Genomic DNA, 24,987 nt, shown 5'->3' on the forward strand with positions numbered 1-24,987 from the left:
AAAAAAAACTCACAACTGACCGTACCAATTAGTATCATTTTCCCTTAATTGCATTATTACATAAACTTATTGCTATAAAAAAATATACCCGTTGAAGTCCGTTTCGGAGCCTAATTAATTCGCTGTAATTAATGAAAACATATTCAACGTTGCATTTTCCGAAATAAAGCATTGCCAAAAAAAAAAAAAAACTATATGTTTATTAAGAAAAGCAAAAAGATAAAAACTACAGTGTGCGTCAAATGATTCTCATCTTTTATTTTGGTCGCACAAATCTGAGAGAGAGAGAGAGAGAGAAAATATATTTGCAGACAGAGAAAGAGAGAGCTGTTGAGTGTGAAATAGAGAAGACAATGGGATGACTTTCACCATCATTTCGCAAACTCTTGCTTCTTCTTCTTCGGTATGTTCTTTCCATCTCTCTGGTTTTACATTCTTCTCTTTTAGGAGAAATCGTTTCTCTTCTACCCATTTTTCTCTTTTGTTCTGACACTTCATCACTTGCAAAGATAACATTTTGATTTTGTACATTTGGATCCAATCCACTCGGTATGTCATTTCTTTGAAGCAAAACCCCATTTTTAAAAAGATTATTGTAGGAACCCATTTCGTCTTTTATATTAATTTTATCCGACAAGTTTATACATTTCTTTCGTTTGTGTATCTCGATCCACTTTTATTTTTGTTTTGTTTTGCAATGTCTTATGTTCCTGAAGTTTTGGTAAAGTGTATGTTTCTTTGCTCCGAAAGAGTTGGTGAGATATTTTTCTTGTTAAATTCAAAGATTTTGATTTGACTCTGCTCTAATCCTATTTTTTTTTTTGTTTTGTTCACTAGTAAACTATTTTTTTGTTTGAATGTAGTTCATGTCCAAATTATTGATTTCTCAGTGGTTTAATTGGATTAACTTTGTTTGTAACTGTAGAGAGATTCCTGTCTCTTTTGTGTTGGAAAGTTATTTTGGTTTGTTTTCTCTGAAAAAGTTCTCATCTTTTTCTCCAGTGTTTAACGTCTATAAGACTACACAAAAGTTAGAGATCCAGCAATCTCCAGAGGTTTGTTCTTCTAATGATTCCTCTAAATTGAGTAGAAGGAGAAGGAAAAAAAAAACATTGCTTTAAACTCTGAACAATATTGATTACAGATTTGCTTACAGTGTGGCTTTGTCTCAGTTTTGTAGGTGAAGAAAGCTTAACAAAAGAGAGATCAAAAGGACTCTTCAGTTAGCAGGATAATTAGCAGATTCTGGCCTGGAACCCTTACCTCGCACTTGACCACCCTTGGGTGAAGTCTAGACCACTCTTTGTCCTTGTTGCAGCCGGTGTTATGGCTACCGTGCTGCATTCCGAGTCGAGGCGCTTGTACTCCTGGTGGTGGGATAGTCACATCCCCAAAAACTCTAAATGGATCCAACAGAATCTTGCAGGTTCCTTTTATATCTCTCTTTATATATTGCTGGTGTTGCGTTCCTTTGTAAAAGAATGGGACTTTCTTTCTTGATGCAGATATGGATTCCAAAGTCAAGGCCATGATTAAACTCATCGAAGAGGATGCAGATTCTTTTGCGAGAAGGGCAGAGATGTACTACAAGAAACGCCCAGAGCTGATGAAACTTGTTGAAGAATTCTACAGAGCTTACCGTGCATTAGCGGAGAGGTACGACCATGCCACCGTGGAGCTTCGTCACGCTCACAAAACCATGGCCGAAGCGTTCCCTAACCAAGTGCCCTTCGACATGACTGAGGATACTGCTTCTTCCTCTTTTTCTGAGCCACGCACGCCTGATAAAATGCCACCTGGACTCCAGCCCTTTTATGACTCTGACGGTACCACAAGTAGAAGAGGGTTAAGTCAGCTGAGTGAGTGCGTCGGAAGTTCCGAAACAGAAGTTGAAAGTTTGAAGAGAGCTTTGGTTGAGCTTGGGGCTGAGAAGGAAGCCTTGAATCTTCAGTATCAGCTGAGCTTGAACAAATTATCAAAACTAGAAGAAGACCTTAAAGACGCTCAAAAGGATGTTAATGGGCTTGGTGAACGTGCTAGCAAAGCTGAGATTGAGAGTAAGATACTTGCACAAGGCCTTGCGAAGCTTGAAGCCGAGAGGGATGCTGCGCTTCTTCGTTACAATCAAGCTATGGAGAAGATAGCAGATCTGGATGAATCATTTGCTCTTGCCCAAGAAGATATAAAGGGGCTCACTAACCGAGCAATTAAAGCAGAGACAGAAGCGGAGAGTCTCAAGGAAGAGCAAAGTAGATTGCATTCTGAGATGGAAGCTGGCTTAGCGCAGTACAATCAATGCCTTGAGATGATATCTACTCTAGAGAAGAAGGTGAAAGAGGCCGAGGAGAACGCTCAATTGTTTAGCAATCAGTCTGCAAAGGCAGAAGATGAGATTAAAACATTGAGACATGAGCTTCTGAAGGTGAATGAAGTGAAGGACGGTTTGATTATTCGCTACAAGCAGTGTTTGGAAACGATATCCAAGCTAGAGAGAGAAGTTTCTCATGCTCAAGAAAATGCCAAAAGACTCAGTAGTGAAGTTCTTGCTGGAGCTGCAAAATTGAAGACTGTAGAGGAGCAATGTACTGTTTTGGAGAGCTCAAATGAAACTTTGAAGCTAGAAGCAGATGGTCTAACACACAGATTAGCAGCTAAGGATCAAGAACTTATCCAGAAGCAAAACGAGCTTGAAAAGTTTCAAGGTTTGATCCAAGAAGAGCACTCTCGGTTTTTGGAAATTGAAGCCAGTCTTAGAAGTTTGAAAGCTTTGCATTCTCAGTCCCAAGAGGAGCAAAAGGTTCTCGCATCGGAACTTCAAAGCAGGGTTGAGATGCTGAGGGAGTTAGAGACTCGTAATCATAGCTTGGAAGGCGAGATCAGCTCAGTCAAAGAAGAAAATCGAAACATAAGTGACTCTTCTATGATCTCCCTTGAGAATCAGAAATGCGAGATTTCTAGCTTGAAGGAAGTTAAAGGAAGACTCGAGCAAGAAGCAGCTAGACAGATTAACCAAAGCAGTGCCCTCCAAGAAGAGATCCGTCGTCTGAAGGATGAAATCAACTGCTTGAATAGAAGGTATCAAGCAATAATGGAGCAAGTGAAACTCGCTGGATTGGAACCTGAATCCCTTGCCTGCTCTGTGAGGAAGCTACAAGACGAAAACTCAAAACTGACTGAGTTGTTTAACCTCCAAAGAGATGATACAGATGCTCTTACCGAGAAGCTGTGTGAAATGGATGACATTCTAAGGAAGAATGTTGGTCTAGAGAAACTGCTTCTGGAATCAAACACTAAACTAGATGGTTCTAGGGAGAAGGCAAATGATCTGCAAGAAAGGTGTGAGTCTTTACGAAGAGAGAAAACTGAGTTTATTGGCGAGAGAGCTAACTTGCTTTCTCAATTGCAAATCATGACTGAGAATATGCAGAAGCTCTTGGAAAAGAACTCGTTACTGGAGACATCCCTCTCTGGTGCAAACATTGAGCTTCAAGGTGTAAAGGAGAAATCAAAATGCTTTGAAGAATTCTTCCAGCTTCTCAAAAACGATAAGGCCGAGCTCACAAAGGAAAGAGAATCTCTCATCTCTCAGTTAAACAGTGTTAAGGAGAAGCTAGGAGTTTTGGAGAAGGAATTCACTGAACTGCAAGGAAGATATGCTGATCTACAGAGGGACAAACAGTTCGAAAATATTCAAGTGGAAGAGTTAAGAGTCTCACTAGCCACAGAGAAGCAAGAGCGTGCGAGTTACGAAAGATCAACTGACACCAGATTGGCAGATCTGCAGAGTAACGTGAGCTTTCTTCGAGAAGAGTGTCGCTCCAGGCAAAAAGAGTTTGAAGAAGAGCTTGACAGAGCTGTAAATGCACAAGTCGAGATCTTCATCTTGCAGAAGTTTATAGAAGACTTGGAGCAGAAGAACTTTTCTCTCGTGATTGAGTGCCAGAAGTATGCGGAGGCGTCAACGTTCTCAGAGAAACTCATTTCTGAGCTTGAAAGCGAGAATCTTGAGCAACAGATGGAAACAGAGTTCTTGCTGCATGAGATTGATAACTGCAGGGGTGCAATCTATCAAGTGTTTAAGGCACTCCAACTTGAAGCAGATTGTGCAAAAGAGCGAGTTCCAGTTTCACGCATCTTGGGTGAAATCAATGAACTGAAACGTTCACTTTCCATCTCTGAATATGAGAAGCAGCGGCTTGTGATTGAGAACTCTGTTCTCTTATCTCTACTTGGACAGTTCCAATCAGATGGCATGAAGGTGGAATCAGAGAAAGAGAATGCAGAGAAAGATCTGAAGACGATGGTACATCGCTATGGGATGCTGAAAAAGGACAGGCTCGAGCTGTTGGAACTGAACCGCCAGTTGAAAGCAGAACTGATGAACAAAGAGCAGCGGGAGCTGGAGCTAAGAGCTGAACTGCAAACCGAGCATATAAAATTTGAGAGTTTGCATGAGTCATACATGGCTTTGCATCAAGATTACTCAAATGTTCTCGGCAAAAACAAAACTTTGGAGCTGAAATTCTCAGAGCTTAAAGGTGAAATGCGTATACTTGAGGAAGAGAACGATGCCATTCTTCAAGAAGCTGTTTCCTTGAACAACAAGTCTGTGGTTTACCAGTCATTTGGGTCTGAAAAGGCTGAAGCGTTTGCTGTAAACCTGAGAAGTTTACAAGATACTAATAGGGGGCTGAAGCAGAAGGTTGAGACATTGGAGGAGAAGTTAAAAGGGAAAGAGGTGGACAGTCAGGACCTTAATAGCAAGCTGGAGAAGTTACAGGAAAGCCTCGAAGAAGCCAACGAGCTAACTGATCTCTTAGAACATCAGATTACAGATAAAGAGGAAATCATGAGACAGAAGGCGATAGAGCTCCTGGAAGCCGAAGAGATGCTCAAGGCTACACACAATGCAAATGCGGAACTGTGCGAGGCAGTTGAAGAGCTGAGGAAAGACTGTAAGGAATCAAAACAACTAAGGAGAAATTTGGAGAGGCGGATCTCTGAACTGGTTGAATGCAGTGGGAGACAGGATGAAGAGATTAAAAAGCTTAGCAATGTGAAGGAGAATCTGGAGGTTGAGGTAGAGTTGCTACACAAGGAGATCCAAGAACAGCGAGTCCGAGAGGAGTTTCTGAGTTCGGAGCTGCAGGAGAAAAGCAATGAGTTCGGACTCTGGGATGCGGAGGCAACATCTTTCTACTTTGATCTACAGATCTCAGCTGTCCGTGAAGTTTTGCTGGAGAACAAAGTTAAGGAACTCACTGGAGTTTGTGAAAACCTCAAAGATGAAGCTGTTTCAAAGACCACAGAGATAAAGCAGATGAAAGAAACAGTTGGATTCTTAGAATATGAAGTGACTGTGCTGAAGACTCAACTGTCTGCCTATGATCCCGTGGTAGCATCCCTAGCAGAAGATGTTAAATCCCTGGAGAAAAATGCTCTGTTGTTGATGAAACTCCCTGCGCCATCTGATCGTTGCAGAGAGGTAAACCTATTTGTGTTCCTTCTAAATGACATGTTACCTCTAGTAATTGACTTGTATTGGTGACCTTGTTTGTATTCCTCTTTTGATTTCCTCAGGATGATGAGGATTCAGAAGCAGAAGTCTCTCAAGGGCGTAGCAGTACCAACCAAGACAATGGAATTGTGCTATTGCAGGACATGAGAACAAGAGTTAAAATCATCGAGCAAGCAGTTGTTGGGGAAAAGAAGAGGCTTGGAAAGCAGAGAAGACGAAGCTCTTCGCACAGAAGCAGAGACCGCAGGCTGCTTGAAGAGACTGAACATGAGGACAAAGTCTCTGGTGAATTCAGACAGCCTAGATCACCTGCAATAACTGAGATGAGAAATAGCTCATTGATGAAAGACATTCCCCTTGATCATGTTGCAGACTCTCCTTTCTATGGAAGAAGCCGGAGAACTAGCCGTGGCTCCAATGACCAGATGCTTGAGTTATGGGAAGAATCTGCTGAGCCAGAATCTAGCATCAAGTCTCTGATGAACAATAAGAACTCAAAGAAGCCTACCCTTCCCCGTCTTCACCGCAGAAGCAGGAATCCGTCTATTGAATCACAGTCTGAGAAAGTTGTTGACAAGTTAGAGTTATCTAAAAGCGCTGAGGAGAACGCAAAGATCATGGAGAGACTTTTGGCTGATTCTCGAAGACTTGCAAGCCTTAGAGTCATCCTAAGAGATCTGAAAAGCAAGCTGGATCTGAGCGAGAAACCAGGCAAGTTCACTAATCCCGAATTTGCTAGAGTGAGGAAGCAGCTGAAAGAAATAGAAGACGTCATCCTTCAGCTTGAAAACACAAACGAGATTCTTGCCAAGGAAATTGAGGAGACTGGAGACGCAAGAGATATCTACAGAAAGGTGGTTATAGAGAAGTCGAGAGTTGGATCAGAGAAGATAGAGCAGATGGAGCAAGAAATGCAGAGCATTGAGAGAACAGTGCTAAAGCTTGAAGATGGAGCAGCCAAAAGTAAAGGAAAGACAAAGTTCTCTGAGAGTAGGACAGTGATACTCTTGAGAGACATTATCCACAAGGGTGGGAAACGAACAGCAAGGAAGAAGAAAAACCGTTTCTGTGGCTGCATGAGATCTTCTTCAGCTAAGGAAGAGTAGGGTTGGATAATAATGTAACATCATCTAGTTTACTATCTATTTTTCACTTTGATCATCGAACTGACTCTAGAAGAACTTTGTGGCATGGTTTCTGAAATAGTAGAGTAAATTAGTAACTTTGTCGCTTCTGTTTAACTGTCTGTATCAAACTTAGCACATCTCAGACTATTTTTGGATGGTTTTCATTAACTGGAATGTGATATCACATTACCTGCTAAAAGATAAGTATCTTACAATAACATGTTGCTAATATTATGGAACGGTGATACTAGGCATGAAATCATCTAGGTTTTGAAGACTCGAAGAATTTAAAGATTCTATTGTTATTGGTTTAGTGATTCTAAAAGTCTTAATCATCTGGGGGTGGGGAGGGTAGTGGAAATGTAACTTTTGAAGACTTGAAAAATTTAAAGATTTTATTGTTATTGGTTTAGCGATTCTAAAAGTCTTAATCAAATCTTTTGTTATTGGTGTGATGATTTTATAATTCTCATTAAATCATTAGTTATTGGTGTAATGCTTTTGTAATTCATTGTAGAATCTTTGATTATTCCAAAAGTTGAGTACTTTCAGACTTTGCAATTCTATTAAACTCTTGTGTTATTGAAACAATGGTCATTACTTTCAAAATACTAGAGTTGCAATTCCTTACTTAACCAAATGGCTTTTATTTCACTGATTTGGGTTAAGAGAGGACAAGCTAGAATGGACAGTAAAATTATTTTAAGAGTCAATTGACACAGTATAAATAAGACAAAACATGAAAATTCAAATTTTGTGCACAAAAAAAAGGAAAAGGAAAACTCAAACTAATTTTTGGGCAAAATACTGGAGAAAATCTTCATTCCAGAACCAAGTCTCGTGAGTACTAGTTTCTACCTCTATTCTAGTTTCCTAAGAGCTAATAAAAGAACATGTTGCTTCTCTCTCAAGTGATCTATATCATCCTTGAAGCCATTGTCTGTGGTAATCAACATGGTGTTTTGGGAGGTAGAGGTTTTAAATTCCATTTGGATATCATGCTACTGATTTTAATATCAGATTCTTGATTATTTCTAGTCCTTTGAGATCCTGAAAGACATAATTGACATATGTTAGCAAATATGAGAATTAATTGACAAATAAGAAAAAAAATCATAAAAAGCTTACTTAGATGATTTTTAGCATAGACGATTTTGAAACTTTCCTCAAGATGAGGTGGAATGTGTGAAATGGGGATATCCGAATAGCCGACCATCACGTTAAGGGTAAGAGTACCAGTGTACCCTTCACTCTGAATCTTCTCAGAGATAATTTCATAACCCCTTGTCTTTTGGACAACATCTAGAAGCATGAGAAAATTCACATTTTCAAAATCCCACCATCTTTCAATGGGTTCTGTTTTTTAGGTTTGTAAGTTGTATTTCATTCACACAAAAATACATAAGAATTAAGAACTAACTAGATTTTCATCCTTGTTCAGAAAACGCGAGTTTATTTTTCATTTATTGATCCAAAACTGATTTACAGACTACCATTATTATTATTTTGAATCATAACAATTGAGTTTTTATGTTTTTGTCATCTGTTTTTCTTCTTCAAAATATGGTATTAGTTTGAGATAGATTTAAAGATGATAGGTGTGATTTAATAATATAGATATTTTATATTGAAAAACAATGTCTTCTCATTGCTAAAATATAGTAATGATATGAATTGTTGATTTTAAATTGAAAATGAGTTTTTCTTGTGATATATTTGTATCATAGTTATAACCATCAATCAACTCTATTTGTTTTTTTTTTTATCTCTATTCGATTTAGAAGCTGATACTATCTTTAAAAGCGATGATATTTTTTATTGAACCATTTTGATAAACTTTGTATGAATTTACCTTTTTATTAGAAACAAGTAATTTAAAAATTGTTCTATGATAATGTTTGAGTTTTAAGAAGTGATTTCATATCCGACCCAAATCTGTGGTTGAACCAGTAGACCCAGTACCTTGTATATAATCCGGTTTGGATATAATGAAAAATTGTTGATTAAAAATCAAATAGAACATGATTAAAATTTAAAAAATTCGCTATTAATCCGCGATTTGATATCATTGATCCGCTAAAAACACAAAAATATTCTGATATTATTTATTAAATTACTCATATAGTTTTAAATATTACATAAATTTGTGATTCCTTAGACTTTGATGAAATTTTTATTGTGTCATCCAAATAAAAAAATGATAATATGAAAATATTAGTTTATTTTCGTTATTAATAATCTATTATAAGTTTGTATTTTTTTATTTTAGATAATTTAATTTTATGATAATTTTTAAAATATTCTTAAATACTCGTAATTGCCATATCAATATTATGTACAAAATAACATGGTAAATAATATTTTTAATTTTTGTGTATATACTCATTTTGATCGTTAAATAATATTATACACGAAAATGATATTCAAATATGTATATAATATATGGTGTAAGGTATAAGGTTTTGGTTTGTATTGAAAATATGCATAATATTCTAATGATTTGTTTGAATATTGATACATATATTTAATAAAATAATATTTTGATGTCATTATTTTTGTTAATTTATATAAGGTTCATAATATATGCAGGTCCATGGATTCAGAATACAACCGATAGTCTAGCACGCAGTGTCATGATACAACCGTCTTTCGTCGTTCACATGGATTCAGAGCTCCCGATTTGGTTTACGGAGTCAGTTTGAATCTGTTTAAGTTGATGACAAAAAAAAAATATATATATATATATAGGGCAAATCTCCAAAATAGCACATTTCTAAGTTTATATCACAAAAATAGCACTCAAAAACTAAAATGACCAAAATAGCACCTTTCTAAGTTTATCCTTTGAAAATTTTAATTTTTTTTATTTTTCAAAATTTGAAATCTTATCCCCAAAACCTCATTTCTCAACTCTAAACCCTAAACCCTAAACTCTAAACCCTAAACCCTAAACCATAAACCCTAAACCCTTAACTCTAAACCCTAAGCCCTAAACTCTAAACCCTAAACCCTAAACCCTAAACTCTAAACCCTAAACCCTAAACTCTAAACCCTAAACTCTAAACCCTAAATCCTAAACCCCACCCTTTAACTCTAAACCCTAAGTTTGTGACTTTTGATAAAACATTAAATGTTATTTTTGTGACTTTTGACCTTAAGTGCTAGTTTGAGAATATAAACTTGATTTAGTGCTATTTTTATCTTTTTCTCATATATATATATAAACTTATAATATCTATACTGTATTAAAGGAGACTCCCTAATAGGATTTTACCCTTGATATGTTTTGTTAATTACAAATTATGCAACTCCTTATTTTATGGTTAACCAACAACATTAACTTCCTAAATATTAATTACTAATTACACGTAAAGTAGCGTTAGTACATGGTAGGATATTATATGACCGTCTACGTTAGTACAGTTTAGCTATACTTCAATATTGCATGATTTTATTATAACACTGTATTCAAGTTTGTTTTGCGTAGCAAAAACAATGTATTAGACATCACATATACATATATGGTTGATGCATATTTTAAAATTGTGGTAATATTAAAACATAATAGTCTTGGTTTTGAAGACGTTATAAAAAAAAAATAGTCTTCGTTTTGTTTTTAGAAACTTTTTTGAAAAGAGTATTTACAAAGTTTTCAAAATATTTATGATAACCACAAACTTGGCAAGTAACTTGATACTATATATATGATATTTTGAATCTCCGATGACCACTAAAATCAAAACACAATAGTTTTCAATTAGTTATACCTCCATTTATGAAAAAAAAATTTCATTCATCTTGACCCAATTTTAAAAATTGTATTTGATACTATATACGATATTACAAGTAGTGTCAATGAGTTTACAAAGAAAAAAACTATAATTTTACAAATATATTTAATAAAAATGTATATTATAAAAAATATAAAAATATATTTACATCAATGTTTTTAAACCGACCTCGACACTGGACCAGATTCTTTTTGATCATTGAGTTAGTGGACCACATGTATGATGTAGGCCAATGGTTTAATTAACTTCAATAGATACAATTATATATATATATATATATATATATCAATATTAAAATACAGAAATAATATTTTAAAAATATAGTAAAGTTTTAAAATATGTTTTTTTTATTTCATATAAGAATATAAAAATAATTTAAACAATTTTTGTAAGAAGTTGGAGTTACGCATATAATAAAAATAAAATAAAATTAAAATTAATAAATATTTAAGTATCTAATGAAAATACTGAACTTAAATTTCATAACAATTAAAACCAAATTGGATTACATATCAATCGCTCATCGTTTCAACCGGTAACCTCGGGTTTTAACATTTTTTTAGTTTATTGGGTTTTCAATAATATATATTTCTTAAAACCCAAACTAGATTATATAGCCGGTTACCGGATTTACTGGCTCGACTGTGGGTTTAATCTTATATATTAAAACATAAGTCACAACCTTGATTCATGTGTGATTTTTAAAAAAATGGAACTAATAGACCTATTCCTACAAAGTCATGTTGCATTTAATATCTAATATTATCATTTAAATTTTGGACCTACCTGAAATTTTTATTGGCCTATCAATAATTGAATTTAAACAATAGATGATTCATTGGATTTATAGATAATATAAATTAAATAGATATAATTTAATGTTGTAATACTATACCTCAATATGCTAAATATTTAAATATTTGTCGATGTTAACTTTTAAAATTATAAAGATTTTTTTTTAAATAAAAAAAATCATATTATCTAATAATGATTAATCTTTACTACCTTAAACCAATGAAAACAAAATTTAAACTATATAGTTTATTCTAAAAATTAAACAAAAACTAAATGTTTAATTATTTACTCGATAATACAAATATATGAAGCGAAAAGTTTAATTTTTTAAAAACTTTCTAAATTTGTGAAATGTTACAATATCTTTGAATATGACAATAAAACAATACTTTACTAATCTTTATATATATAGTTACTATTTGAATAAGGAAATAATAATCCGAAAATATATATATAGAAGAAACAGTGCCGTCTTAAAAAATTTAATGACCTAAGGTGAAATATAAAATAAAGACCTTTTTACAAGTTTTTTCTCAACTTTTATTTATTCTATTTCCATGAACTAAATAAAAAATTGTGGTATTCAAAGAAAAAAAATTAAAAATGAGTTTTTGGGTATAAATTAGATTTTGTTAATAGAAAAATTGAGAATGGTGTAAGTTAATTTTTTGTTTTTATTGTATTTAAATTATATTTAGTTAATCATACACCTTTTTATTATAATTTCACCATCTAATTGATATTTAACAAACAAAAATAGACCTTTTTAATTAGTAAAATAACATAAAAATTTTTTTGGACCTATGGACCCATGGCAATTGCCCATGTTGCCATGGATTAGAGTCGGCTCTGAGAAGAATATACAAATACATGTGAAAGTTTGAAACAATCTATTTAATGAAAAAAATATACAGTAAACTTATTATGTTTTAAAAATTGATAGACACATATATATTATAATATATACCAATTTAGAATTGAAAGCAAATATTTATATAAAAACAAATGAAAACAAAAATCTGCGCGGTTGCGCGGGTCGAGATCTAGTTCGGGTTTAAAACTGCTAATTTAAATGTAATAATGTCTTGAATAGACAAAAATCGTACAAATTAACAAAACATAACATTATTAAATAGAATTTTGTAACATAAAATATCTCGCGCGGGTTAAAACCTAGTTTGTATTAAATTTAAAGTTATCATATCATAGAAATATACGTAGGCCAATATTTATTAATCCATTTAGATATGTATTTGTAGGCGTAAAACCAAAAGCCTTAAACGCCTCTAATGAATTTTAGTAATCCTTTATAAAACTAAAGGTATTTTTTGGTAAAGTTGTGATTTTAAAGGGTATAAATCGTGAAGATCATGTTTTAATTGTATTGATAACTAGTGATAATAACTAACGAGCTATCTACACCTCTTCCTGGGATACTGCATTCGGTCTATTCTTTTCCAGGTTTCTCTGGCTTATTCTCCAGTCATTCTGCTTTCTGTTCAGCTTTCCCCGCTGCCTACTCAGCTCTCTCTGCAGCCTCTTCAGCTCCCTCTTCATCTCTTCATGCTGACACTTCATTTCTTCATTCTGACTCTTCATCTCTTTACTAATCCAAATTTTCTAGAGTGAGGAAACAGCTGAAAGAAATAGAAGAAGCCATCCTTCAGCTTGCAAACACAAACGAGATTCTCACCAAGGAAATTGAGGAGACTGAGACGCCAGAGATATCTACAAAAAGGTGGTTATGGAGAAGTCAAGAATTGGACCCGAGAAGATTGAGCAGATGGAGCAAGAAATGCACAACATTGAGAGAACAGTGCTAAAGCTTGAAGATGGAACAGCCAAAAGTGAAGGAAAGACAAAGTTCTCTGAGAGTAGGACGTTGATACTCTTGAGAGAAGGGTGGGAAAAGGACAGCGAAAAAAAAGAAAAACCGTTTCTGTGGCTGCATGAGATCTTCAGCTAAGGAAGAGTAGGATGAGATAATAACGTAACATCATCTAGTTTACTATCTATTTTCCACTTTAATCATCGAACTGACACTAGGACTTTGTGGCAAGGTTTCTCGAATAATAGAGCAAATTATTAACCTTGTAACTTCTGCTTTAACTGTCTGTATCAAACTTCGCATTTCTCAGTCAATTTTTGAATGCTTTTCATAAACTAGAATGCGATATTACATTACCTGCTAAAAGACAAGTATCTTACAATAACATGTTGCTTATAATATGAAACAGTGATAGACTTGAAATCATATAGAGAACCTTACAAAGATACAAATAGTTTGGTTTCCTTGGCTTGACCAAAAGGCTATTATTTCACTGATTTGGGTTAAGAGAAGGAAAAGCTGGAATGGACCGTAAAATCAGTTTCCGGCCATTAGTTCTCTTCCCTATGATTGGCCCTGATTCCGAGGAGCCAATGTGAGGAGGAGAGACTCTCTTGCTGTTGGGAGAGATGGCTTTGATGGTAGTTATAGGGGTATTGCTGAGAATCTCAGGCATAATCTCTGTTTTGTCTTCTGCCACAGTTTCAAGAGGCTTCTTCTCGTTCCTTGCCTGCGTTAAATCACCGTCTGGCTTTCTAAAAGAGGAAGAACCCGCGCCGAGAAAAAACTGTGTAGGAGGCAGCCTGTTCTTAGACAAAAATGGCTGATGAACCACCGTATGTCTGCAAAGAAGGTACCATAAAGATCAGAAGCTGTCTTGTTTTGTGTATGCTTTGAAGTTTTGATAGTGTTACCTGTACGGTGGCAGTGGTGTTGACGGTTGATCAGAACTTGGGTTCTGCTCAACTTCTTTAGACAGGTTGGGATTTTGTTGGACTTTGGACAGATCTTCCTCTTGTTTGCTCTCCATGATAGCAAGTAAATACGCTGAGATTGTAAACATGTCAAACCATGAGACTTGGGATGATAAATATATTAGGGAAAATGGAGCTAACGAAGCTAACCATCTTTTTTGCCGAATGCATTTTTACATCCTTCACATCTACAGTTTATGGAACATCCAACTCCACTCTATAAGATCATCAGAAACAAAGTATAAGACCATTGGAAGATGATACAGAGATGAACGTGGACTATAATGATGAAAGAAAAACCTGAAAACATTCACAATATTTCTTCAGACAGTTTGATTTCTTGCAGTTGCAGCCTCGTTTGTGTCGTGCGGAAGCTGGAGTTTTACTTGCATCATCCTGCGCAACATTACAGTTTCACCCCTCAGATAAATGGAGGATGTGGAGAGAGACAGAGAGAGGCATAAGAAGATGGAGAGAGCTCTTACAGTAGTCTCCATGATGGAATCAGAGTTTCTAATGACTTTGGGAGCAAATGCAAGTGGGTTTCGAGATTCAATCTGCTTGCGGGTGGCCAAGACAGTGTCTTCATGGATAGGTCTGTTGAAGCAATCTACACATGAACATGGCTCTATGCAATAAACCCCAGCAGCAAAGCATTCACAGTAACTGCAGAGAGAAAAGAAACAACAGTTAGCTATTCAAGCCAATTTTAACTTTTTGAACAAAGATTTAAAGAGGAGCTAAGAGTATGGAGATTACAGCTTCAAACACTTTGACTTTTTGCAGTTGCATCGCTTACATGAGTCGCCCTCTCCAGGTTCTTCAACCTTACGCCTGCGCATTTAAGCCAACAGATAAGAAAAAAGAAGAAAAATAATACTTACAAAAATCTATTTTATTTAACTTTTCTTAGGAAGAAACACTTGCTTCTTTTTCTGAAGGCTGTCCTGATTCAACTCTTCAAACACCAATGGTTTGGGAGTTTCTTCTTCTACGGCTAACCCTTTCCCAGGCTCATTCTCTGCTTGGTCCAAAGTTTCTCGCATGATGTCTTGGGACTGAACCGGGGTGGTAGAGCCTAAGAAACTCTTTTGAATCTCAACAGTTGCTGAATCCTCATGTATGGTGTTGATCTTAATGCCCCTTGAGGCCATAGCAATGGCGTTTAGATGGAGACCAATACCAGGTACAACGCATTTCGAGGAAGATTCCGCCTTATTGTCACCCACAGCTTGCTGATCATCATCAGCTATATCCTTCTTCCGCTTCCCTAGAACCTCAAAGTCTAGACAGCGTCTTCTCATGCTACCACGGTGCAAGTTAGAGACAGACTACCACAAACAAACACAACACAAAATAACTATTTCAGAGACACTACTTAATTAAGAGCTACAATATAACAAATAACTTTAAATGTGTTCCTGAAGTTACCTGATTGGGAACTACAGCTAAAGGCTGATTATCATTGGCTTGAACATCTTTGGTGATATCATGGCGCTTAGTAAGCTTGACACCAGCGCAGAAACGTCTCTCAGAGCTAGATATTTTATCCACAAGGCATCCAAAAGCCTCAGAGTCATTAGGAGATCGAAATACTAAAAGCTCAGCTGCATCTGCCATCAAACGTCTACAACCAGGAGTGTCATTCTCTTTCTGAGCATCAAGAATCTTCCGGAGTCCCACACTGACATCCTCAGAAGAAGAAGCATTGTCTTCTCCTTGCGGAGCAACACCAGATGGGTCCAACAGCACTTGGGTGACAATATCTCCAGTGCCAGGAGAGTCAACACGATCACGAGAAGTTTCATCTTCTTCTTGGTCTTCCAAAGTAGCCTCTTTGTTTAGATCTACTTCACCTGATGCTACGACAACTTCTTCTTGTGTAGAAACAGATCTATCTAGAGACTCTAAAGCCTTTGAACGCTCAACAGAGTTATGACTGCAACCAAAGAGAAAAAACACCAATTACAGAACACAACAAAACCAACCTCTATTGAAACAAGAAGAAGAAGAGAAATGTTGGGTTTACCATCTGAAGAATCTGGACTCTCTGTGAAAAGAAGCGTGAGGAGAGGTGAAAACAGGAGGAGGGGAAGTGAAACTGAGAGAGTTAAAGGTCTGAACAGTGGGGATTGATCTGACGGCTTCGATAGGAGAGAGGTTGTTAATGTAATTGAACACCGGAGAGTCCTGCATATATCTCTAATTAGGGTCAAAGGAGCAAGCTTTTGAGGAAAAATAAAGTAAAATTAAAACCTCGAATTTGGATTTTGGAGTTGGGGTTTCGATCTTCTTCTTCTGGGAGTTGTCCATTTTCTTTTTTCGAGCAAGAGAATGAATTTACATCAACCTTGTCTCAAAGCAGACAAGTGTGATTGGGGGATTTTAGGTGAGCTAGGGTTCTTCTTCTTAGATGCTTTTCGAACAACGAAAAAGGAACAGTGTCCGCGCCTGTTCGAAACAGTGTAGTGGGAAAATGAATGTTAGAAAGTCCAAATCAGATTTTCTCTCTCAAGTCCACTAATAAACGACGTCATTATTTTACACTCACTCAGGCCCAGTCCTTATATTATGAGTGGAAGGGAAGGGTACTTTTGTTGTTGTACTTTTTTGTGTGTTTCTTTTTTTTTATTATACTCTTTTTCTTTATTTCTATAAATATTTTAGTTGCCTTTGAGAAAAATGTTTTCAGCTATTTGAAATTAAGAATTTGTCAACTTTTAATATCAGAATAACATAAAATCGAAAACTATTTTTGAAAATCATAGGACGGTTGTATTTTAGATTATAGAATAAGCCAAAAAAATGTAAATAACAAAATTCATGTAGGTGGTTCAGATAGTGAAAGAAATATTTAAGCTTGTTCGTCTAATAAATATTTTATTTAAAATTTTTATATCTGAAAATTATGATTTAAAAGTTTGGATGATTTGTGAGAAGAAAGTGAATAAAGATTTAGAAAATTTACATATTTTATCTACCTAACAAATTCTTTTTAAATGAAATTATCCATATAATTCTTTATATTTTAGTTTCTAATTATCTGTATAGTTAATTTAGGAAGGCTAAAATAAAAATTATATTACAGTAAAAATCTAAAAATTAACAGTTAGATTCTAATCCGTCCTTTTAAATCGCAAAAAAAAAAAAAAATTATCTTCTACGAAGAAGTTTTAGTTTATTAGAAAGTATATTTTATCAAAATTATAAAAATATAAATTTAATAAAATATCAAAAATATTATTTGTAGTAGAAATAGTTTTTAACTAATTTATTGAAAAATTATAAATTTTACTATAGTAATATATATATATATATATATATATAAAGATATTAGAGTATATTATAAATAAATTGATTAGAAATAGATTTGATATTATTGTCATTAATGATTTTCTTAAAAAAAATTCAAATGTACATTTCATAAATAACACTGTAAACAAAACATTATTTTATATGATGTTCCTATATTTAATAAAACAAACGTCAAATATATAATATTCTATTAGTATATAAATTAATTAATTAATTTTTCTAAAAAGTAAATTTATTAAAACACAAAACAAAAATTTAATTTTACGATTTATATATTCACTAAATTTTAGAATTTTGGGTGTTATCTCTTTTTAGATATTTAGTGTATCATATATATATATATATATCGCATTTTTATGTATAATTGTACAAAATATCACTAAAATATTTTAAGGACAGATAGAGATAGATTTTATTTTAAAGGAAAAAAACCAGTATCATGTTTTATTAGCGTATATATTAATTATAATTTGTGATATTGTTGGGATCATAAATTTATATAGCATCTGTTAAAATTTATTATTTTATTGTTTATCTAATTGCATTGTATGTTGAAACATCAGAATTATTAAACCAAAAGATGTATTATAATGCCTTAACATTTTTATTACACAACCACTGGAAAAAAAAAACGCCACTGTTGCTACTACTAGAATACTAGAAACGTTTGTGTATGTACCAACTAGAAGTTGACATCATCAAATCAAAGAATCAAAGGCTGACAAAAAAAATATATCAAAGAATTAAAGAATATTTTAATGGTGTGGAGTGAGAGAAGGAAAAGTAGGAATTGACAGTAACAGCTTCCTTCCACCATTTCTTCTCCATGGGCTCAACTCTGATGAACCGACGACATGAGGCAGAGAAAGCCTTTTGCTGTTGGGAGATAAAGCATTGATCATGTTTGTCATAGGAGACTCGATTAGATTCTCAATATTATCTGCCCTCCTCTCCTCTGTGATTATCTCAATCTTTGAATGGGACATCAAACTCATGTCTTGTCTTCTGAAAGATTGGCTCATGTGTAAGGAAGATCCAGAAGCTCCATGAAGATGTTGATGAGTAAGCAGCATGTTGTTGGATGAGATGGGAAGTTGAGCCAATGGTTGTCTGCATAAGAAACAAAAGGTCAATAGAGCAAATCAAGAGCAGCAGTCTAAATGATCGCACACTGATTGTTTTGAGATTATTTCTTACCTTAACGGCATTGGTGTTGAAGGTTGTTTCTCTGTTCTGCCTCTGCTAGATGTTTCATTTTCTTTATCCATGCTAGTAAATGAAGACCCTGCAGAGACTGAAAAATATGTAAAACATGTCAAACCTAAAAGACCAAGTGACTTGAGATACAATACATAAGGTTATGAAATATTATGGAACAAAAAAAAAAAGACTAACCATCTTTTCTGCCAAATGCATTCTTACATCCTTCACATCTACAATTTATGGAACAACCAACTCCACTCTACACAATAACAAGAGAAAAATGAATCAGGATCAATACAAAGAAAAGATCTCACACAGATGTGTGGATGGAATTTAATGATGAGAAAAGAAAGAAACCTGATAGCATTCACAATATTTCTTCAGACAGTTTGACTTCTTGCAGTTGCAGCCACGTTTGTGTCGTGCAGAAGCAGGAGTCTTGCTTTTTGCATCATCACCAACTTCCATGATGGAATCAGAGTTTCCGATGACTTTAGGAGCAAATGCAAGGGGATTTCTGGATTCAATCTGTTTGCGAGTAGCCATGACAGTGTCTTCATGGATAGGTTTGTTGAAGCAATCTACACATGAACATGGCCCTATGCAATAAACTCCAGCAGCAAAGCATTCACAGTAACTGTAGAGAAAGAAATCAAAAGAGGCTCAACAAAAAAAAAGATTCAACTTAAAAGACAAAAGATTATAAAGGATTTGGGATATATTCAACTTACAGCTTCAAACATTTGGATCTCTTGCAGTTGCACCGTTTACATGATGACTCACCTTCTCCTGCTTGTCCAAACTTGCGCCTGTGAATTGTAATGCCAACATCTGGTTAAGAAATATTGATAAAGACTTGCACAAAAATATGTAACGGACAAACTTGCCTTTTCTTCTTGGGGCTGCTCTGATTCAGTTCTACTAGAGCTAAAGACTTTGGACCTTCTTCTACACCTTGTCCTGCATCTTCCCCGGTTTCACTTACTCCCACATTGTCTTGCGAGTTAAGAACCGAGGTGATAGAGCTTTGCAAACCCACTTTTATGTTTCCAGATAGTGAGTACTCATTACCAACATTGTTGTCATTAGAGGACATTGCAATGGTGTTAAAATGCAGACCAATGCTAGGTACTGCACATCTAGATGAAGATGCGACCGGAGTTTGCTCAAAGCCAAGACAGCGTCTTCTCACTCCACGGTGAAGAGCCTGTCACACACACACACACATCACACACAAATAATCATTTAAAAGACAAATGATCAAACAAGAAAAACATTCACAAAACTAATACTCACATCATCGATATTCATAAGAGGCTCCAGTGTAGACTTTGCAACACCCAATGAGCGTGTTTTGGAGTCTGATGGTCTCTCCAAGAAGCATCTAGAAGCCTCCGAATCATTCACTGAGTCCAAAATCAGAATATCAGAAGAATCCGAAATCATAGCATCCCAATCCGGAGTTTCACTTTTCTGCTTAACATTGCCGTCACACATCTTCAGCAGATCCGTAGTGCACTCGTTTTGTAAGATTTGTGGCGGTTCAGTTTCACGTAAAGCTTCGTCTTCTCCAACGGAAGTAGGCACATGGTTATGATCACTGCACACAAACACATTCCATCTAAGAAGAAACGATCTTTTAGAAGGAAAAGAGAAGAGAATTGGATTTTACCTTTTGAAACGAGATCCTTTGTGAGAAGAGACGTGAGGGGAAGTGAAGACAGACGGAGGAGATGAGTAACTTAGAGAGCCAAAGGTTTGAGCGATTGGTAATGATCGGACAGGTTTGATTGGAGACAGACTGTTTATGTAGTTGAACACTGGCGAGTTCTGCATCGCCACACACACACAAAAGAAAAATCAACTCAATTACAAGAAATGGTCAGAGAATAAAGTAGACCATCCGATAAAGCGTGAACCTCTGGTATTCCATAAAGACACAACACCAAACAGGAAAGTTGAAATATTTCACATTGAGTGGGAAACAAAACTAAGTTAAATTGAATCTTTTGAGTATAATTAAACTGATTACGAGATGGGTATTGTACAGATTCCATAAAACACACACAGACTTTCCTCAAATAAACAAGAAAACGATCACAGGAACAGAGGAAGAACGAAAAGGAGGAAAACCTCGAGTTTGAGTTTAGAAATCGGATTCTCCATCTGAGTTACGTTTTTTGGGGGAGTATCCATTTTATAACAATCAGTCTCACATGAAAAGTCCTTCTCTGTCTCTCTTCTATTCCTTCTGTAGTCTCTCTGTTCTTAGGGTTGAAGAAGAAGGAATGGTAGATTCAAAGGAGATAGAAGCGGGAATTTGTCTCCTGGGTATTATTAGTTCAAAACCAAATCCAACAGAAGTTTCTGTTTGACCCCCAAACACTTGTCTCTCTGTTCTGTACGTTTTCCACAAACGCTCTCCCTCGCTATCTCCCTCTTTAATACTGATATATATTCACTCACTTTTGTCCGTGATCGTAATTGATCTTTGCTTTTAATAAAGTAACGTACATCATACTGACCTTCCTTAGATTTTTCCTTTTTCTTTCTCTGTTTTGGAGAAGAAGAAGAAAACTAACCAATGGTGCTAGTCCGGTGTTGCTCTAAGGAATATACCCAATACGGCTAATTCTGGTTCGAACTTCGCTGGCCACACAGATATATGATCTATTGCTTTCGGCTCATTTGAATGCTCAAAAGATGGTCTATCCGTGGGCTGTACCTCCATCCGGGGGTTAGGTATGTGTCTTTAATAGAGTCGGATTTAACCCTTTATTTAGCAAAAAGAAAAAAAAAACTAATAATATAAGGATAACTACTTCAGTTTTGTTTGCATCACCAAAAAAAAGGTTAAAGAAAATAAAAAAGATAAAATAAAATATTCTCTTTTTTAACAACATATTCTATTTTCTTTACGATTTTGCCGGTCCCAACTTAGATCGGTTCAAAATTTGATACAAATCGATAAAATAATAATATAATATTTTTTATAAAATTCTATATAAATATATAGTCCCAGTAAAATTATAAATTAATAATTTATATGTGTACATATTTTATATAAATAAAAAGTTATTATTATATTGTTTGTTTTATATTCACAATGAAATTATCTTTATATTTTCTTAACACTTAATATATTTTTGATGAGAATTAGTAATATTATATCTAAAAACTCATTTAAGTTCGGTGCAATATATATTATATACACCAAATAAAATAATAAAATTAATATAAATGTCAAATTTAGAAAAATAACGATTAATGTAAAGTCAAATATTGTTCTTACCTTATAATAAATATATCTTAAAATAAAAATCTAAATAATTTTTTTTTGTAAATTAATATCTATATAAATTAATAAAATTTCAAAGTCCCAACATTATTAATTTGTAAAGGTTATACTATATGTTGTCCATTGACTCAGTTGACTGCTACTTCTAACCGTTGATACTTATACACAGTTTGTTTTGGGAAAATTGCGAAAAATGACTCAAAGCTTGATTTTGAATACAAAAGTGTATCCCAAATTCAATCAAATACAAAAGTAACCCAAAAGGCTAATGAAATTATTACAACAACCTCCTTGTGACTAAACAAAAAACTTGTATTGAATTTTACCATTATAACCCTGCGCACGAAAAAATTAGTTTTACCATTATAACCCTTGCAAAGAAGTCTTCTCGTTCAGTAGATCTTAAAAATAATTTAAATTTTTTATAAAAAATATTTTGATGAGAAAAAAATTGAAATCATGTAATAACAAACATTTCTAAATTATGTAAAGTTAGTTTTACTAAAATTGAATTGTTTTCAACATAGATGAGTGAAAGAAAATTAACTCATGATAGTCATTGGTTTAGGGTTTGGTAACATATGTTATAACATTGTTGATATATTTAGGGTTAGATTTTGAAATCTTCTCTTTAAAAAAAAAAACTTTTTGACATATATGTGTTTAGTAACTATCTATTAATTTGATTTAAACACTTTCTAAGTAACTTAAAAGTTTAAGGAAATGTTTTTATTTTTTGTTTAGTTATTTGATTATAAGGTCTGGAAGATTCACATCCCACCTAAATTTTAGTAGAATTTAGGGTTCCCGCCTAAATTTTAAAAAAATTTAGGTTTCCCGCCTAAATCGAAGTTTTCTAAGGGAAGTCTTCTCATGTATTAGATCTTAAAAGTAATTAATAAATTTTATAAAAAAATATTTTCAAAGAGAAAAAATCAAAATCATGTATTAATAAACATTTCTAAATGATGGAAATTTAGTTTTACAGAAATTGAATTATTTTTAACATAGATGAATGAATGTAGATTGAGTCATGATAGCCTTCGGTTTAGGGTTTAGTAACATATGTTATAGTATTGTAGGTATTTTTAGGGTTAAATTTTAGAGAATTATCTTTTTAATTTTTTTAGTTTGACATATATGTGTTTAGTGACTATCTAATTACTTGATTTAAACATTTTCTAAGTTTCTTTTAAGTTTAAGGAAGTGTTTTTGCTTAGTTATTTGATTATAGGGTCTGGAAATCTCCGACAAGACTTTGGTTTAGGGTTTAGTAACATATGTTATAGTATTGTTTGTATTTATGGTTTGATTTTAGAATTTTAACTTTTTTTTTTAAAAAAATTGACCTACATGTGTTTAGTTTTGTGTATTAAACGCTATATAAATTGATTTTAAGTTTAATAAATTTTTTTTGGCTATTTAGTTAGTTATTTGATTAGGTTATGATTTGGAAAACTTCTAGAAGACTTCTCAGGCAGACTTCGAGAAGACTTGACATATTCCCGCCTAAATTTTAGTAGAATTTTAGTTTCCCCTCTAAAGCGAAGTCTTCCAGAAGTTTTCTCATGTATTTGATTTTAGGGTCTAGAAGACTTCCTGGGAAGTCTTCTCTTAGGGTATCGAAAATATTTAACCTAATTGGAATTTTTGTCTCCATATATAAAGAATACGTACACATTCTCTTTCTTCCTCTCGAATGACTGCAACAAAAATGTAATGTTTCTCATTCTAAAACTCTCCAACCTCTTTCTAATCTCTTTGAATATCAAAACACCAAACTTTAAATCTATTTCTCAATTTTTTTTTTCTTATGTCTTCTCACTAATTTATCTTCTTTTTGCAAATTTTTAATTACATGGTTTTCATCTTTCACTCCTTCAAAGGTAGATCTATCAATTTTGGATATGAATTATTGTGTATTTTATATATTAGATTCCAAAATGCTATAGATTCAACTTAATGTGACTGTTTTATTTATTATTTAAGCATAAAATTATATTTTTGAAGCTTTTCTCTGTTTTGAAACCATTTGAATGTTTTTGAATTTGCAGATTTTTCATATCTGAGACAGACTTTGAAAGACTTCTCAGAAGACACTCGGAAGACTTTAGACAAGCCTTCTAATGCATTTTTTTTCTAGAAGACTTCCGAAGTCTTCAGGAAGTCTTCCGAAGTCTTCTGTCCAAAATGGTACAAATTTTGGATATGTATTTTGTGTGTGGTATATATTAGATTCTAAAAAGTTATAGATTCAACCTAATTTGATTGTTTTGTTTATTATTTAAGCATAAAAGTTTTATTTTTGAAGCTGTTTTGAAGTCATTTGAATGTTTTTGAATATGCAGATATTTTAGATCTGAATCACACTTTGGAAAACTTCTCAGAAGACTCTCGGAAGACTTCTTGGAAAATATTCTAATGCATTTTATGCTAGAATACTTCCCACTAAGTCTTCAGGAAGTCTTTTGAAGTCTTCTACCCAAAGTGATACAAGTTTTGAATATGTATTTTGTGTATTTTATATATTAGATTCTAAAAAGTTATAGATTCAACCTAATGTGATTGTTTTGTTTATTATTTAAGCATAAAAAAATTATTTTTGAAGTTTTCTCTGTTTTGAAGCCATTTGAATGCTTTTGAATTCAGATCTGAGTCAGACTTTGGAAGACTTCTCAGAAGACTCTTGGAATACTCTTATTTTATACTAGAAGACTTCCCACGAAGTCTTCGAAAAGTATTCTGAAGTCTTCTACCCAAAGTGGTACAAAGGAATGATGTCAAGTGGAGTCCAAGCTTATCTATGTTGAGGAATGATATCTAACTCCATGTGTAATAGTTTTGTTTATGGGTCTGTTTTATGATTTGTATGTGTACTATTTTAGTTTTGAATTCATTTGTAAACTTGAAGAGATGTTAATCAAAAGAATTTGGTATATATGTTCATGTTTTTCCCAAAGTACTTGACATTATTGAAATTATTGATACAATATATCAAGAAATTTTTTTAACCATTCTACCCACTCATAACAAAACACAACAACACAAAAACTTAGTCAAATTTACTAAAACTAAGAGAGAAGACTTCACAAGAAAATTTAGTCAAATTCACAAAAGATCAAACTTGAATTTTAAGTG

General features: G+C 33.9%; 3 protein-coding genes across 4 annotated transcripts; 1 reads left to right on the top strand and 2 right to left on the bottom strand.

Moving 5' to 3' along the window:
* Nucleotides 1-248: 248 nt before the first annotated feature.
* On the top strand, nucleotides 249-6,813 carry LOC106294712 (protein NETWORKED 1A). Of its 2 annotated transcripts, XM_013730340.1 has the most exons (5): nucleotides 249-403; nucleotides 1,003-1,055; nucleotides 1,173-1,426; nucleotides 1,506-5,485; nucleotides 5,581-6,813. In XM_013730340.1, exons 3-5 carry the CDS (start codon nucleotides 1,327-1,329, stop codon nucleotides 6,622-6,624), a joined length of 5,124 nt encoding a protein of 1,707 aa, XP_013585794.1. In that variant the 5' UTR covers nucleotides 249-403; nucleotides 1,003-1,055; nucleotides 1,173-1,326; the 3' UTR covers nucleotides 6,625-6,813. The 2 variants fall into 2 exon arrangements, with proteins under 2 accessions (XP_013585794.1, XP_013585795.1); XM_013730341.1 differs by lacking the exon at nucleotides 1,003-1,055 and having other exon boundaries at nucleotides 250-403.
* A 6,569-nt stretch (nucleotides 6,814-13,382) lies between these two features.
* LOC106296160 (CRC domain-containing protein TSO1) lies at nucleotides 13,383-16,537 on the bottom strand. The gene is made up of 10 exons (XM_013732235.1): nucleotides 16,290-16,537; nucleotides 16,063-16,223; nucleotides 15,465-15,972; nucleotides 14,961-15,364; nucleotides 14,793-14,867; nucleotides 14,519-14,699; nucleotides 14,334-14,429; nucleotides 14,184-14,250; nucleotides 13,974-14,106; nucleotides 13,383-13,901 (listed from the first exon to the last, which is right to left on the bottom strand). The coding sequence occupies exons 1-10, from the start codon at nucleotides 16,344-16,346 to the stop codon at nucleotides 13,550-13,552; spliced, it is 2,034 nt and encodes a 677-aa protein (XP_013587689.1). The 5' UTR covers nucleotides 16,347-16,537; the 3' UTR covers nucleotides 13,383-13,549.
* Nucleotides 16,538-18,070: 1,533 nt separating this feature from the next.
* Nucleotides 18,071-20,761, bottom strand: LOC106293837 (protein tesmin/TSO1-like CXC 3). The gene is made up of 9 exons (XM_013729473.1): nucleotides 20,685-20,761; nucleotides 20,224-20,381; nucleotides 19,848-20,151; nucleotides 19,439-19,758; nucleotides 19,283-19,360; nucleotides 18,909-19,188; nucleotides 18,744-18,810; nucleotides 18,546-18,642; nucleotides 18,071-18,458 (listed from the first exon to the last, which is right to left on the bottom strand). Exons 1-9 carry the CDS (start codon nucleotides 20,745-20,747, stop codon nucleotides 18,104-18,106), a joined length of 1,722 nt encoding a protein of 573 aa, XP_013584927.1. The 5' UTR covers nucleotides 20,748-20,761; the 3' UTR covers nucleotides 18,071-18,103.
* Between the last annotated feature and the right edge of the window lie 4,226 nt (nucleotides 20,762-24,987).

This window comes from Brassica oleracea, chromosome C5 (assembly GCF_000695525.1).
Source record: "Brassica oleracea var. oleracea cultivar TO1000 chromosome C5, BOL, whole genome shotgun sequence".
In the NCBI taxonomy this organism is placed as follows: domain Eukaryota; kingdom Viridiplantae; phylum Streptophyta; class Magnoliopsida; order Brassicales; family Brassicaceae; genus Brassica; species Brassica oleracea.